Raw genomic sequence first — 16,522 nt, forward strand, 5'->3', positions numbered from 1 at the left:
AATTGGAAACGTTTTGTTTTGTTTGTTTTCGTACGCTGATTAAAACCGCTATGTTCATCGTAATTAAAGGAATAGGAAAAACAATTATGTAATATGGGGAAAAATTTTAAAATATGAAGCAGAACAAAAAGTGAAGCAGATTTTTGGAAGAAGGAGTGACGAAGTAAATTTTGTGAAAATGAAGCAAAATACTTCGATTGAAGTAGTAGCGGCAGCACTGACCATAACACAGCGAGAGAATCAAACGAGAGCAATTTCTGTGAAACCGCCTGGATATTGTTTCGGAAAACTGCTTTATGATAAGGCCAAAAATTTGATATGCTTAAGTCTAAATATTATTTAATTTAAATAGTAGAATGAGTATTCGGAGTAAAGAGAATAGACATTTGAAAAAAAAAAACAGCATGTATTTTCTCCTTGATAGTAACATTTTATGTATGTGTGGACATGTGTTTTGTTTAACATTTTGGCACTATGGGCACAATTTTTTTCTTGGTTCGTTAAAAGAAATCGGAACGTACGAGGAGTAAGTCAAAATATTCAGGCAAAGGAAATTAAAAAAAAAAACAAAAAACGGTGGAAAATATACAAAAAGTACAAAGGGATCTTCATAAAAATAACGAAAAGACACTATGCTCTTTTTAGAGTTGGGACAGTAAAATGAAAAAAGGAGGACAAAGTGAAAAATTAAACAGTAAAATGTATAAAAACAAAGTTTAGTTCCTCTTTATTAATAAGTAGTTCAAGAGGAGTTCACGGACACCTTCAAATACAAAAGCGGGCATTAAGTTCGAGTTTTGCAGATAAAACAATTGAAAAAGTTTATTTTCTTTAAAATGAATGAAAGGCAAAACAGGGTCATTTTAGAGCGATAATGCGAGCTTAATACCAGCCTTAAAGATAAAAATGAAATTAAGTACAAAACACGATGAGTTTTAAATGCATTTAAAATGGTGTTAAATGCTAGTAAAAAACTATTCACGCCTAAATAAATTTATGTGTATATTATAAAATTATTTATGTATTTTTATACTCGACTCCACGTTCTCCTTTTGTTAGAGTTTTTGAATTCCTTCCAAAATTTCAAACTTTTATACCAAAAAGCAGTTTTTTGTTACAAAATTGTTATTTTTGCAATAAAAATAATCTTTTATCCAAAAGCTATGGTTATAAGGCGCTACCTGGACAACTAACAATATATATTCTGTTCATCTCTTACATCAGCCATAAATCATACTAAAATACGAAATATTTTGTAATACAAAAATTTGTTACAATGGTTAAGACAGTCTCTTTGGGTATAGTTTTCGGAAGCACACTATTAGTATAGAGGGATTTTTTGAACATTAAAGAACTGTTTCGAAATGAAAGAAACTTATTTCGATTTCACCATCGTCACTATATGTACATATTCGGTCAATATTGCCAAAAGGGAAACACTATCGCCTAATACCTCATTCACATTGCACTTCCAAAATCCACTTTAACTAGATTTTAACTTTCATTTGCCTTATAAATAAGGGATTTAAAATCAATTTTTAATAGATTTCGAGCCTAATGTGTATGAGGTATAAGCTTGAAATTAGAATAACTATCTTAATAAAGGTTAGAATTTTCATATTTCATTAAAACATCCTTGCAATAATTATGAAATTATGCAATTGCAGACGTGGCTTACATAATGTACGGGATATTTTACCTTTATAAAGGTTTACTCAGTCTACCAGGCTATTGGAATGCCGGTTTACAGATATATGAAATCATAAATTAGGAAGAGCAACCTTCTTTTCAACAATTGCGAGCCCGTTAGAATCTGGGCTAGAACCTACGACTATGTATATCCCACGAGTCAACTACTACTAGACCCTCAAAAAATTCGCTTCTTTAACATATGTTCGAAATATATTTTGCAGGAAGCACATATATTATTGGATACTTCCGAAACATTAATATGTTTGTTTTATGTGAACATATTATATGTTTGGAAGCATTTTGAGCCCAAAAATATTATATGCTTGGAAGAATGTTTCCCAAAGACGATTGTGCTCATTGCCTAATATACTCGTAATTTTCACTTCCACGAAATATTTTAGTTCTTGGCACCTTTTTCTGTAATACAAATAATGTTGAAGAAATTATTCACTTTTATAATTTGTTTAAATTTTACCTTTCTCCTGCATGGAGAATCGAACCGAGGACTATACAGTTTGTAAGCCAACACACGATCCACTGGACTACATAGCTGTTATAGTCACCAGTAGATAATTATCGTTATAAGTTACATTTATATAGCATAGTTTGCAGCGCCCACGAGCCCATGCAAACATAACATTATTTTACAGAAACATACATTTGTTGGCCACATAGAGCAGTGGTTAGCAAGTCTGCCTTTCATGCAAAGGGTCGTGGGTTCAATCCCTGCTCCGACCGAACACTTTTTTTTTAATTTACACATTTATATTTATACTATATTAAATTTTTATAATGAAACTTCGAAATGTGGGTTATTAAAGATTTACAGTCAGTAACAGTGCTTGATATAAACGAAATTGACTGATTTTTGGATAAAATATTATTTTTTTATTGCAAAAATAACAATTTTGTAACAAAAAACTGTTTTTGGTACAAAACTTTAAAATTTGGAAGGAATTCAAAAACTCTAACAAAAGAAAAACGTGGAGTGGACTACAAACATATATAAATAGATTTATAATATAAACATAAATTTAGTTAGGCGTTTTATTTTTCTTTAATAATTCATTTTAAAGAAAAAACTTTTTAAATTGTTTTAGCTGCAAAACTCGAACTTAATGCCCGTTTTTATATTTGAAGGTGTCCGTCAACTCCTCGTGGACTACTTATTAATAAAGAGGAACTAAACTTTGTTTTTATACATTTTACTGTGTAATTTTTCACTATTTCCTCCTTATTTCATTTTACTGTCCCAACTCTAAAAAGAGTATAGTGCCCTTTCGTTATATTTATGATGACCCCTGATTTCTTTTAACGAACCAAGAAAAAATTGTGCCCATAATGCCAAAATGATAAACAAAACACATGTCCACACATACATAAAATGCTGCTCTCAAGGCGAAAACATATGCTGTTTGTTTTTCAAATGTCTATTCTTTGGTTCCGAATGTCTATTCTCTTTATTCAAATTAAGTAATATTTAGACTTAAGCATATCAAATTTTTGGCCGTATCATAAAACAGTTTTCCGAAACAACATACAAGCGGTTTCACAGAAATTGTTCTCTTTTGATTCTTTCGCTGTGTTATGCTTATATCTTTCGTCAACTCTCCCGGTTTCCATCTCTATTTCTTTCTCTATACTCTCTCTGTCGCTGTGAATAAAATATCACAACATATGTATGTTTCGTCGAAATTTGTAAATTGATATATGTTTGCATTCACACATATGATTTTTATGAAACATTCATGCCCCAAACATAATATGTTCTAACATATTAACATAGATGTCCCAAACATTTAGTGTTAGTTTAGGAACATTACATGTTTGCACTTAAATATTTTGTGTTTTAAAATTGTGCCCGAAACACATTTTGTTTATATCGGTCCATATGAAAAACACATTTTTCTAACAGTGTACGTAACCTATAAAAATACTTTTTTCCCCACAAAAAAGCCAAAAAATTTAATGGGCAGGTACATGATTTTCCCGACCATTCAATGGTCTCAAATTCTATCATATAAATAACAGAACATATTTGCGGCATTTGAGAACCATTTAAATGCTTATTGTCAACATTCATTTTTCTCTGCTCGAAAACTATTTTTACAAAGACAAAATACATGGTTTTCGCTATAATTACATGCTCTAGATCAGAGCTTCCCAACCCAATTTGCTTCGCGCCCCCAAAAAATGTATCAATTTCGTTGCGCCCCCCCAACCTAAAACAAATTTTGTTTACCCAAACAAGCAGAAATAAATATTAACAATAATTAATTAAATAATTAAAAATAAAAATGAATATTATATAAAAGGGATTATCAAATAGTGGGAAATTTGGCTATTGTTCCTTTCATTAGCTAGATTTTTAGTATTTGGTACTATCCCAATAAACACAAACGTTTGAAAAATACTAAAATTCAATAATTTTTCAAACATTTTTTCAAAGGATTAGGGTAATATTCAAGTTGAGAAATTGTTGAGAAAATCGCGTTCTCAACAAAAAACAGACATTACCCTCAACAGTAAAATTCAACACAATAGCAATAATTTCTCAATTGTAATCCTCAAATTGAAATGCATCGCTACTCGATAATTTCTCAAACAGTTTTCAATGTGATAAAAATAAAAAATTAGCATTGTTGCGAATACTTTCAAACCACAATTTGTATGAAAGTCAATCCTAGTTCTAACTGAAAGTCAATACTAAATTTCTAGAGATTTTGTTAATTTTATAATTTTTTTCGTTAACAAATATAATAATCTTAAAAATAACATTAATAATATATAAAAATAATAATATAATACCAATCAAAATGTAATTATCTTATTAAACGTATTAATAAATAAAACTATGAATACAACTTTAAATATCTTAAACATTTTTACATGTATAATTCCATTTCCTCCATAATGTTGGTGTCAAATAACTATTAATTAATATGCTGGCAATTTGAAATAATTACTGTCGAGGAACTTGCTGGCTTGTGTGTTAGAATAGATTCCAGCAAGAGGAAATCACAAAATATCAAACTGATGACGGGATGTAAATTGATGTAATGCACATTTTCATCCAGAAGTTCTTGATATAGGAATTGTTGCACTTTGTTTTAATTGGTTGCACCTTGTAAGTTTTCTGAAAACTTTTCTTTGTTGTTCCCTTCATCGGTTTTTCATCGGCCAACATCTTCTAAGAATATACCATCCAAAGATTTTAGTTTTCTTCAAAACAATCGAGTTTTGTGATTTCCATTATGTTTTCATTTCACTTTTTATTTTGACTTACCAATTTGTATTTCTTCCAACTGACCACGTACTTCGTGTTTTCCTCAAGAACGTTGGTTTTACAAAATTGTTGTTATTAAAATACTGGCAATTTTCAGGAACTTGATGACTAGATAATTGGAATAAATTTCCAGCAATTTCAATTCACAAAATAACAAATTAAACCGATGATGCGATGTAAATTAAACTATCGATGTGATGCGAATTATCATCCAGTAGTTGTTGATATGGAAAAGAATAAATACCAAGTTTTTTTGGTTGCACTTTGATTTATGGAAACTTTTTCTTCTCGATAAGCCACTATCATTTTTCATCGGCCAGTCTCTTAATGTGTCCAAGAATCAGCATCCAAATATTTTAGTTGTCTGCAAAGAGATTTGATTTTAGTGACTTCCTTAAAGTTTTCATTTCGTGTTTTAATTTTACTTACCACTTATTATAAGCAATTTCAATTGATTATTAAAAAATTTCCACATTTTTTTATTTCTTCCACGAACTTTGTTGTCCAAAGTAGTATTGAAAACCATGTGGTTTTTTCGTCAACAAATAAGAACAAAAAAAACAAACAACAAAACTTTAAATATCTTAAACATTATTAGTAAACACTTTTGCATTGATAATTCGATTTCCTTCCTTTTGGTTCCTTCCTTTTATTAACATGCGAGCAATTTGAAATTAGGAACGTACTGGACCGCGTGTGAGAATTGATTTTCAGCAGAAGGAATTCACAAACTATCCATTTTAAACTGATAATAGCATATGAATTAAACTGACGATGTGATGCACATTTTCATCCAGAAGTTGTTGATTTCAACAATTTGTTGTTTTTAACAATTTTAATTGGTTGCATTTGTAATGTTTCTGGAAACTTTTTCTTGTCGATAAGCCACTCAATTTTCATTGGTCAGCTTCTTATTGTTTGCAAGAATGTAGCATCCAAAGATTTTAGTTTTCTGCAAAGAGATTTAAATTTAGTGACTTCTTTAAAGTGTTGATTTAATTTTTCGTATTGACGTACCAATTATTATAAACTATTTGAAGCAGTTCCAGTTAATTGTCCACCTTTTTTTCATTGTTCAGCTTTTTAATGTTTTCAAGAACGTAGAATCCATAATTTTAGTTTTCTGCAAAGAGATATACATTTAGTGACTTCCTTAAAGTTTTATTTCATTTTTTATTTTCACTTACCTATTTTTATATACTATTTGGTTATTTGTCTAAAATGTTTCATTTTTTTTATTTCTTGCAATTGACCACGAACTTCGTTGCACAAATAAGTATTGAAAACCACATGGTTTTTTCGTTGCATTTTAGGGTAGTGTTTTGTCAAAGTTTTCTCATATCATCTTCAACACCTTTTCAAAGATTTCGTCAACATTTTGGCAAATTGGAAGTAATTCGCAAACAATTTGAAGATGTATTGCAGATGAGCTATTTCAAGTCAAGTTGAATTTATGTTGAAAATTATATTTACCCTCAAACTGAAAAGTTGTTCCATTTGAAAAACGCTCATTCTGTGTTTATTGGGATTGCTGAAAAAGTACGCCTTAAATCAGTTTCAACATGAAGGCAAGACAGATATTTTGACTTTATGTCTAAAAGTGACGAAAATGGTTTCAAAATTTTTAAAATGTGTGAATACAAAATTGGGTACTGGTTCTGATATTTTAGCAAGAAATTTAGCCGTTGCAAATAAAGTGAACTAGTAATAATGGAAAACCTACAACAAATTATAGAATTGCATGTAACTTTCTCACTGTGGTTATAAATGAACATTTCGAAATGTACGAATGGTATGCTCTTTTGTGGTATATTATTGATGTTTTGTTGAACTTAACAATTAGTGTTGTTTTAACAAATTTAATGATACAAAACCTGCTCAACCAAAAATGATGCTGCGCCCCCCATTTGGGAAGCTCTGATGTAGATAATCATTAAATGGATGCGGTAAACATGTCCAAACATGTTATTTCTGTTGAGAAAACATTACATGGAAATTGGAAATAGTGGAATAATAAACTAATATTTTAAGGCCAGTCATGTCTTTTATTGAAGAAATGCGCCTATATAAATAAATAAAACTGTATTTTAAAACGCAAATAAGCAGTTCTAATTTTGAAGTAAAAGGTTTACCACAAATATGTAAGATTTATACTATAATTTAGTGGTACATAAATATAGAAAAATAATTACTAATATATAGAAGGAATTCTTCCTATTTTCTATGAAAATCACATCGTTCAAGTAAATACTAATGTCTTTTACCCTATACGAAGTTCAACTTTCTTAAAAATTTTGTTTTGTCACTTTTTTCTGGGTGTACTCCTCCAAAATACAACCAACCAAATTATTATTATGATCAGGCATTAAATCCATATGTAGACGAATTAAATGAGATTCATTCGGTTTTGAAAGTACACAATGCTGTCTGCAATTTTGACGCACTACCAAAAGAATAACTAAACAAACCAAAAAGGTTTGGGATGATGAGTGTTGTCGTCACTCACCAACTTACCAGAGGTTGGTCACAATTCTTGACCACCTAGCTTGTCACTGTAGAAGTTGTTAAAGGTAGTGTAGATAATTGAAAGTTATTGGCGGCTGCAATATCAACCCTTTTTTTTTATTAATTGCCCCGGGGCAGAGAATAATTATTTCTTTTGGGCAACACTTTCCCAATTCGCTTCATACCGTCTGGTAGAATAGAAATACAATAAATAAAATATACAATTTAAACAAAAAAGGCAACAAAAAGATATAGTTAATGAATTACGTTATTCAATCGTTTCTTTTGCAAAGAATGAAGCCGACCCATCGAATCGAACCGAGGACCATACTGTTTGTAAGCCATGTTTGCCGGTATTAAGTTGGCTTTATCGCTATAAAATAACCCTGTTTTGCCTTTTACTTTTCATTAATAATTCATTTTAAATAAAATAAACTTTTTCAATTTTTTAGCTGCAATACACGAATTTAATGCCTGTTTATACCCTTCACCACTACTGTGGTACAGGGTATAATAAGTTTGTGCATTTGTATGTAACGCCAAGAAGGAAAAGTCTGAGACCCATCGTTTAGTATACCGATCGTCATAGAATTAAATTCTGAGTCGATTTAGCGATGTCCGTCTGTCTGTCTGTCTGTTGATGTATTTTTGTGTGCAAAGTACAGCTCACAGTTTTAGTCCGATTGTCCTAAAATTTAGTATAGGGTCCTGTTTCGGCTCAAAGACGATCCCTATTGATTTTGGAAAAAATCGGTTCAGATTTAGATATAGCTGCCATATATATTTTTCACCGATCTGGTCATAATTGGCGTGTATATCAACCGATCTTCCTAAAATTCCGTACATCCGAATATTTTATGAGTCTCGAAAAACTTGCAAAAAAAGCCAAATCGGTTCAGATTTAGATATAGCTCCCATATGTAGCTTTCGCCCGAGTTACACTCATTTGCCCACAGAGGCCAATTTTTTGCTCCGATTTAGTTGAAATTTTGCACAGGGAGTAGAATTGACATTGCAGCTATGCGTGTCAAATTTGGCTGAAATCGGTTCAGATTTAGATTTTGTTTTTTGCTCCGATTTAGTTGAAATTTTGCACAGGGAGTAGAATTGGCATTGCAGCTATGCGTGTCAAATTTGGCTGAAATCGGTTCAGATTTAGATATAGCTCCCATATATAGCTTTCGCCCGATTTACACTCAAATGACCACAGAGGCCAATTTTTTGATCCGATTTTGTTGAAATTTTGCACAGGGAGTAGAATTAGCATTGTAGCTATGCGTGCCAAATTTGGTTGAAATCGGTTCATATTTAGATATATCTCCCATATATAGCTTTCGCCCGATTTACACTCATATGACCACAGAGGCCAATTTTTAACCCCGATTTAGTTGAAATTTCGCACAGGGAGTAGAATTAGCATTGTAGATATGCGTGCCAAATTTGGTTGAATTCGGTTCAGATTTCGATTTAGCTCCCATATATATGTTTTTCTGATTTCGACCAACATTTGCCTTGTAAAATCGCCACTGCTTAGTAGAAAAGTTGTAAAAATGAATCTAATTTTCCTAAACTTCTAATACATATATATCGAGCGATAAATCATAAATAAACATTTGCGAAGTTTCCTTAAAATTGCTTCAGATTTAAATGTTTCCCATATTTTTTTTTTACTAAAATTGTGTTCCACCCTAGTGCATTAGCCAACTTAAATTTTGAGTCTATAGATTTTGTAGAAGTCTATCAAATTCTGTCCAAATCGAGTGATATATAAATGTATGTATTTGGGACAAACCTTTATATATAGCTCCCAACACATTTGACGGATGTGATATGGTATCGAAAATTTAGATCTACAAAGTGGTGCAAATTCCGTGCAAATTCCGTACATCCGAATATTTTATGAGTCTCGAAAAACCTGCAAAATATCAGCTAAATCGGTTCAGATTTAGATATAGCTCCCATATATAGCTTTCGCCCGATTTACACTCAATTGCCCACAGAGGCCAATTTTTATGCTCCGATTTAGTTGAAATTTTGCATAGGGCGTAGAATTAGCATTGTAACTACGCGTGCTAAATTTGGTTTAAATCGGTTCAGATTTGGATATATCTCCCATATATAGCTTTCGCCCGATTTACACTCATATGACCACAGAGGCCAATTTTTAACTCCGATTTATTTGAAACTAACATAGATTTGGGTTCCAGAGAGGGTAATTTAACAATAATGAGAATTCTGGCAAATTATACAACGGGCATAAATATTTGTCATATTAATACACAAAGTTTAAATAACAAAATCAATGAATTTCGTATACTTTTTGAACATTCAGGGATAGATGCAGTATGCGTTTCTGAAACTTGGTTTCATCCTGACTGCAATGATGAAACATACAAACTAAATGGATACAGACTTTTTAGAGCTGACCGGCAAACTAACGGAGGGGGAGTTGCTATATATCTTCGAGATACACTAAGATGTAATTTGATAGATTCATCCGAAAGCTTTCAAATTCATGAGCACTTATTTCTGGAAGTGTTATGCAATGACACCAAAATTTTACTTGGATGCATCTATAGGCCAAATCGCCAAGTTTCTATTGAGCCAATTATTTCAAAATTGGAATCCATATCGGTTGAATACAGTGACATAGTTATAACAGGAGACTTCAACAGTAATGTACTTCTTGAAAAAAATCTAGTTGATGCAATGGAAACTTTGAATTTGAATTTGGTCAATTCCTGTAATCCAACACATTTCTCTACCACAGTTAATACCTTACTGGACCTGGTATTTGTGAACAACAATGAGAGAGTCCTCCACTATGATCAACTGAGTGGATCAGGTTTCTCAAAACATGATATTATATTTCTTTCATATGACTGCTCAATAACATCACAAATCAATACATATACATATCGTGACTTTAAGAGAATCAACATCTCAGCTTTGGAATGTGATTTATCAAACAAATGTTGGACCCCATTATATTTCCTCTCAACATCCGAAGAAAAAACTAGATACCTTACAGATGAAATAATAAATTTATACAACCAACATGTTCCACTAGTAATAAAGACAGTAACATCCAAATTAAGACCTTGGTTCAAGGAAGACACTAAACTGTTAATTGAGAAAAGAGACAAAGCTTATAGGCGATGGAAACGATATATGACTCCATCTCTCTACAAGTCTTATAAAATTGCTAGAAACAAGGTAGTGGCAAAAGTAAAAAAAGACAAAATATTGTACTACGACAACAAATTCAATGGAGCCATTGGAAGTAAGCAGACATGGAAAGGAATTCAAGAAATATGTGGCATAAAAAAAACGAACAGTTGTTAGTTATGATATCAATGTTGATGAACTGAACGAAAAATTTGTTAATCTGCCAATTCCGGAAATCGAGGATAATATAACCGTGCAGCAGCCTCTAAATATCGATGCAGAGCAGATTTTAACTTTTTATAATGTGGAGGAAGAAGATGTACTGCGTGCCTTAATATCGATTAAGTCAAACGCTACAGGATACGATGACATAAATCCTAAATTTGTTAAACTGATAGCACCACAAATTCTAAGACCATTAACACATGTCATCAATTTCACCATAACAACTAGCACTTTTCCAAATATTTGGAAATGCTCCAAAGTCATCCCAATAGAAAAGGCCCTTAAAGAGTTTAGACCTATATCCATCCTGCCCTTTTTATCCAAAGTCTTTGAAAAACTAATACATGAACAGATTTATACACATCTACAAAACCGAAAACTTCTTTCAAATTCCCAGTCAGGCTTCAGATCGAATCATAGTTGTCTTACGGCCCTGGTTGACGTCTCCGAATCTTTGCGTTATAGCCTCGACAATAATGAAGTCTCAGTACTTATCTTATTAGATCACTCCAAGGCATTTGATTCAGTGCATTACCCTACATTGTGTCGGAAACTATCCGACATGTTTGCCTTCTCCGATACTGCTACAAGACTGATAGCTTCCTACTTAAAAGATCGCCAACAATTTACTGTACATCAAGGTCAATCTTCATCGTCGCTTCCATTAAAAAGAGGTGTACCTCAAGGCTCTATATTGGGACCACTGTTATACACAATGTATTCTAATGATTTGCCGAATGTGATCCAACACTGTAACGTCAGAATGTATGCGGATGACGTACAACTACATATTTCATCCAAAATTTCAATGCTTGATGATTGCATTTCTATGGTAAACCACGATCTCTCAAACATATTACAATGGGCAAGTAAAAACGGACTTTTATTGAACCCCAGAAAGTCAAAAGCAATGATTGTTCGTAGAAAGAATGTTGAGATTAGAGATGTCAATATACACCTAGGGGGCACCCGTATTGAAATTGTACCCAAGGCAAAAAATTTGGGAGTTGTATTTAATGAACATCTCAGTTGGACTGACCATATAACCATGGCGTGCGCAAGTGTATATGCCAAGCTACGAAACCTTTGGTTAACACAATATTTTACTCCATTCAAAATCAGAATGCTATTGGCAAAAACATATTTAACTCCTACACTTACATACTGCTGCGAAATTTTTGCTGGTTGTAATGTTAGGGACGCTGACAAACTCACAAAAACATTCAACAATATAGCCAGATATGTTTATGGAATCAGAAGATTCGATAGAATTTCCGTTTATGCGTATCAAATATATAACATGCCGTTCCAATGCTATATAACATATAGAATTCTCTCCTTTTTCCATAAAATAATATACACAAAAGAACCGAGCTACCTCTATGAAAGGATAACCTTCTCTAGATCAAGGAGAGGCAGAAATGTAACTCAACAATTCCACAGGAGTCAAATATCGGAAAGACAATTCTATGTTAGAGCTATCCGTCTCTGGAATCAATTACCAAACGATACTCAAACTATCGCCAACACAGCTAAATTTAAAACGTGTTTAAAAAACTTCCTACAAAATTCTTCGTAGATTGAAAAAATTATTATTGAAATTGTGTTAAATTATTACTATGTTAAGAACTAAACTATAGAATATTTTTATATTTAAATTAAAATTAGTATTGAATAAGTTAAATGTACTAACTATTAATGCACATAACGCACATTATCCTAGTACTACGTTAATAAGATATTAGTCTTGCTGTATTAGGAATGAACTAAATAAATAAATAAATAAATAAATAAATAAATTTTGCACAGGGAGTAGAATTAGCATTGTAGCTATGCGTGCCAAATTTGGTTGACATCGATTCAGATTTAGATGTAGCTCCCATATATATGTTTTTCTGATTTCGACAAAAATGGTCAAAATACCAACATTTTGCTTGTAAAATCGCCACTGCTTAGTCGAAAAGTTGTAAAACTGACTCTAATTTTCCTAAACTTGCAATAAATATATATCGAGCGATAAATCATAAATAAACTTTTGCGAAGTTTCCTTAAAATTGCGTCAGATTTAAATGTTTCCTCCTTAAAATTGCGTCAGATTTAAATGTTTCCCATATTTTTTTAGTAAAATTGTGTTCCACCGTAGTGCATTAGCCAACTTAAATTTTGAGTCTATAGGTTTTGTAAAAGTCTATCAAATTCTGTCCAAATCGAGTGATATTTAAATGTATGTATTTGGGACAAACCATTATATATAGCACCCAACACATTTGACGGATGTGATATGGTATGGAAAATTTAGATCTACAAAGTGGTGCAGGGTATAATATAGTCGGCCCCGCCCGACTTTAGACTTTCCTTACTTGTTTTTTACTTACATTGTGTTTCATCCCAGCGCGTTAGCCGATTTAAATTTTAATTCTAGAGTTTTTGTAGAAGTACAAAAAATTGTTACCATTAAAAGTATTTGTATCTGGAAATGTAAACTTTTATATACACTGAAAAAACAGTGAACCCAACAGGAAGAAAACTTTCGGTTAATTTTAGAAAATTTTGAATATTTGTAGAAAATTTTAACTAAACAGTATTACAAACGTTGGCATCACGCCGATGTCATAAAAATAAGTAAATATTTTTCCACAAATACAAGAAAATTTATTAGACATAACTAAGTTTTTTCACTTGTTAAAGAAAATTTTGTAGTTTGAAGAAAAAACTTGGAGTTCAAAATTGCAAGAATGTCTTTAGTGACATACGAAGTTCACGATGGACTCATTTTTGGTAAAATTTACAAATTTAAAGAAATTCTGAACTATTTTGTGGAAGACACGAATTTAGTTAATCTTTATGTTTCATTTGAGTATATTTTTTTCCTCGGATTTAGTTAATTTAACTAACGTCCACAAAAAAGTATTAGAGTAAAGAAAACTTTATCCAAACATAATATTTCTATGAACTAAAATAAAGTTAAATTGGCTTTAGTGAAATAGAGAGTTCACTTTTTTTTTTGAGTGTAGCTCCCAGCAAATTTTAAGTATTTGATATGGTAACATAAATGTTTGTCTACATAGTGGTGAAGGGTATAATATAGTCGGCTCCGCCCGACTTTAGACTTTACTTACTAGTTTTATATTTGAAGGTGTCCGTCATTTCCTCTTGGCCTACTTATTAATAAAGAGGAACTTAACTTTGTTTGTATACATTTTACTGTTTAATTTTTCACTATTTCCTCCTTTTTTCATTTTACTGTCCCAACTCTAAAAAGAATATAGTGCCCTTCCGTTATTTTTGTGAAGATCCTTTTGTAATTTTTGCATATTTTCCACCATTTTTTTAATTTCCTTTGCCAGCATATTTTGACTTATTCCTCGTACGTTCCGATTTCTTTTAACGAACCAAGAAAAAAATTGTGCCCATACCCAGCAAAAACTAGGTAACCAATAAATAAACAAATGCTTTCTTATACCTCATTCACATTACACTTCCAAAATGCACTTAAACTAAATTTCAAATGCCATTTGCCTCATAAAAAGAGAGACTTAAAATTCACTTTTAGTAGATTTCGAAACTAATGTGAATTGGCTATTGGATATATTATAACGTAATTCACGAATCCAACTCCCTTAAATAACCTACATTTATATTATTTTTAAGTGTGAAATTAATTTGCATGTAATCTTATTTAGATGATTTATTAGATTTTTTCTTTATTTATATAATATTCGTTTCTATTCAAGTAGTTCTCCTATCACAGCATGACTCGCCATACTTTGATCCATTGTAATCGGCGATAGAAATCAATATTTTCGAGATTTGGTTGCCTGAGACAATAAGTGGCTATTTTGCAAGCTTTGGTGTATCTACGAATAAGTCATTACATATTAGACGAGTGACACGACCGCAGTCAGTTCACATTAAGCGACAGGAACTCTACCACCGCACTAAGTGTTTCGGCATTTAGCTTGCTTCCGCACTTCGACTATTAGCTTGCTTCCGTACTAGTAGCTTCGGCTATTAGCTTGCTCCCGCACTAATCGTTTCCCGACGATTAGCTTGCTTCCTCACTTATAGCTTCGGCTATTAGCTTGCTTCCGCACTAATTATTTCGGCAATTAGCTTGCTTCCGCACTAATCGTTTCCCGACGATTAGCTTGCTTCCGCACTAATAGTTTCGGCTATTAGCTTGCTTCCGCACTAATTGTTTCGGCAATTAGTTTTCTTCCGCACTAATCATTTCCCGACTATTAGCTTGCTTCCGCACTAATAGCTCCGGCTATTAGCTTGCTTCAGCAATTAGCTTGCTTCCGCAATTAGCTTGCTTCCGCACTAATAGCTTCGGCTATTAGCTTGCTTGCACTAGTAGGTTCGGCAAGTAGTTTGTAGTTTTGTTACTAACCTAACAACGAATCAACAATCAACACCGAATCGCCACATCACCCGGATTATCAACTGATCAAATGATCCAAAAGAATTGCCTACCGAAAGTTAAATGGAGGAACTAAGAAACAGTAGTTGCGAGACCTCATCAAGCGAAGAAGATTTCTATGATAGCACAAAGCCTGAATATGAACCGAATGTAAGTGATGTGATCGAAACTCAAATATCGAGTGGTGCGGAACCAAATATTCAAGAGGCAAGAAATTCAAATACTCATGACCAAGTTCGTCGTTCCAAAAGAATTACCAACAATCAGTGCTTTGGACTTTGAGTCTGATGATCCAACGAATGTAAAAGATGTGATGAAATCACAGTTTACCGATGAATGGAAGCGAGCAATGGATGATGAATTGAGTTCACTTATTGAAAAGAAGACTTGGATATTAACCGATTTACCTCCTAATAAGAATGTTATATCTTCAAAGTGGGTATTTAAAACCAAAATGGGCAAAACCAGTGAAGTAAAACGACGAAAGGCAAGACTAGTGGCCAAAGGTTATAGTCAAGAAAAGTGGATCGACTATAATGAAACATTCGCCCCTGTCGTACGATATGAATCCGTACGATATCTCGTGGCACAAGCAGCAAGGCATAATTTAATGGTTCACCAAATGGATGCAGCTACTGCTTTTTTTGAATGGTAATCTGAAAGAGGAGATATACGAGGGCAGTTCGGAAACTTCTTAGCCTAGCACAAAAAGTGCGATATAAACAGGAAAAAGTTAAGTGTTTTGGAAACTTTCATCTCTGTTATGAACACATGTTAAATTTTGGTTCGATCTGGCAACTCCTTCATATAGAAACAGGTGTTCAAAAACGACGCATCCGCAATTTTTTTTCCAATGGAAAAATTAGAAATGCGTGCTGTCATTAAATATTTACATAAAAAAGGTTTATCGGGACAAGAAATTCATAATGATATGGTGAATGTGTTAGGTGAAAGTGCTACTTCATATGCAACAGTAATAAATTGGGTTGTTGAATTTAAACGTGGTCGTACAAGCATTGAAGATGAACCACGCAGTGGAAGTCCAAAAACAGCAACAACAACAGCAATTGTAGCCAAAGTGCATGATATGGTATTATACGATCGACGAATAAAAGTGCGTGAAATTGCTAATATCATGGGCATCTCAAATGATCGAGTCCATTTAATTTGGCATGAAGAACAACAGATGAAAAAGCGTTCTGCAAGATGGGTGCCGCATTTGT

The 16,522-nt window shown here is 32.5% G+C and overlaps 1 protein-coding gene and 1 long non-coding RNA gene across 3 annotated transcripts; one reads left to right on the top strand and one right to left on the bottom strand.

The window, feature by feature from the left end:
- Window positions 1-4,516: 4,516 nt before the first annotated feature.
- Window positions 4,517-6,508, bottom strand: LOC142225733 (uncharacterized). 2 transcript variants are annotated; one of them, XR_012719390.1, is made up of 6 exons: window positions 6,452-6,508; window positions 6,166-6,332; window positions 5,996-6,101; window positions 5,408-5,930; window positions 4,979-5,342; window positions 4,517-4,914 (listed from the first exon to the last, which is right to left on the bottom strand). It is a non-coding gene; the product is annotated as an uncharacterized LOC142225733 (long non-coding RNA). The 2 variants fall into 2 exon arrangements; XR_012719389.1 differs by having other exon boundaries at window positions 4,518-4,914; window positions 6,166-6,501.
- Window positions 6,509-9,709: 3,201 nt separating this feature from the next.
- LOC142224746 (uncharacterized) lies at window positions 9,710-14,657 on the top strand. Its single transcript, XM_075294532.1, has 3 exons — window positions 9,710-10,439; window positions 10,822-11,628; window positions 14,614-14,657. Exons 1-3 carry the CDS (start codon window positions 9,710-9,712, stop codon window positions 14,655-14,657), a joined length of 1,581 nt encoding a protein of 526 aa, XP_075150647.1.
- Window positions 14,658-16,522: the final 1,865 nt, after the last annotated feature.

The sequence above is a fragment of the Haematobia irritans genome, chromosome 2 (assembly GCF_050003625.1).
Source record: "Haematobia irritans isolate KBUSLIRL chromosome 2, ASM5000362v1, whole genome shotgun sequence".
Lineage (NCBI taxonomy): Eukaryota > Metazoa > Arthropoda > Insecta > Diptera > Muscidae > Haematobia > Haematobia irritans.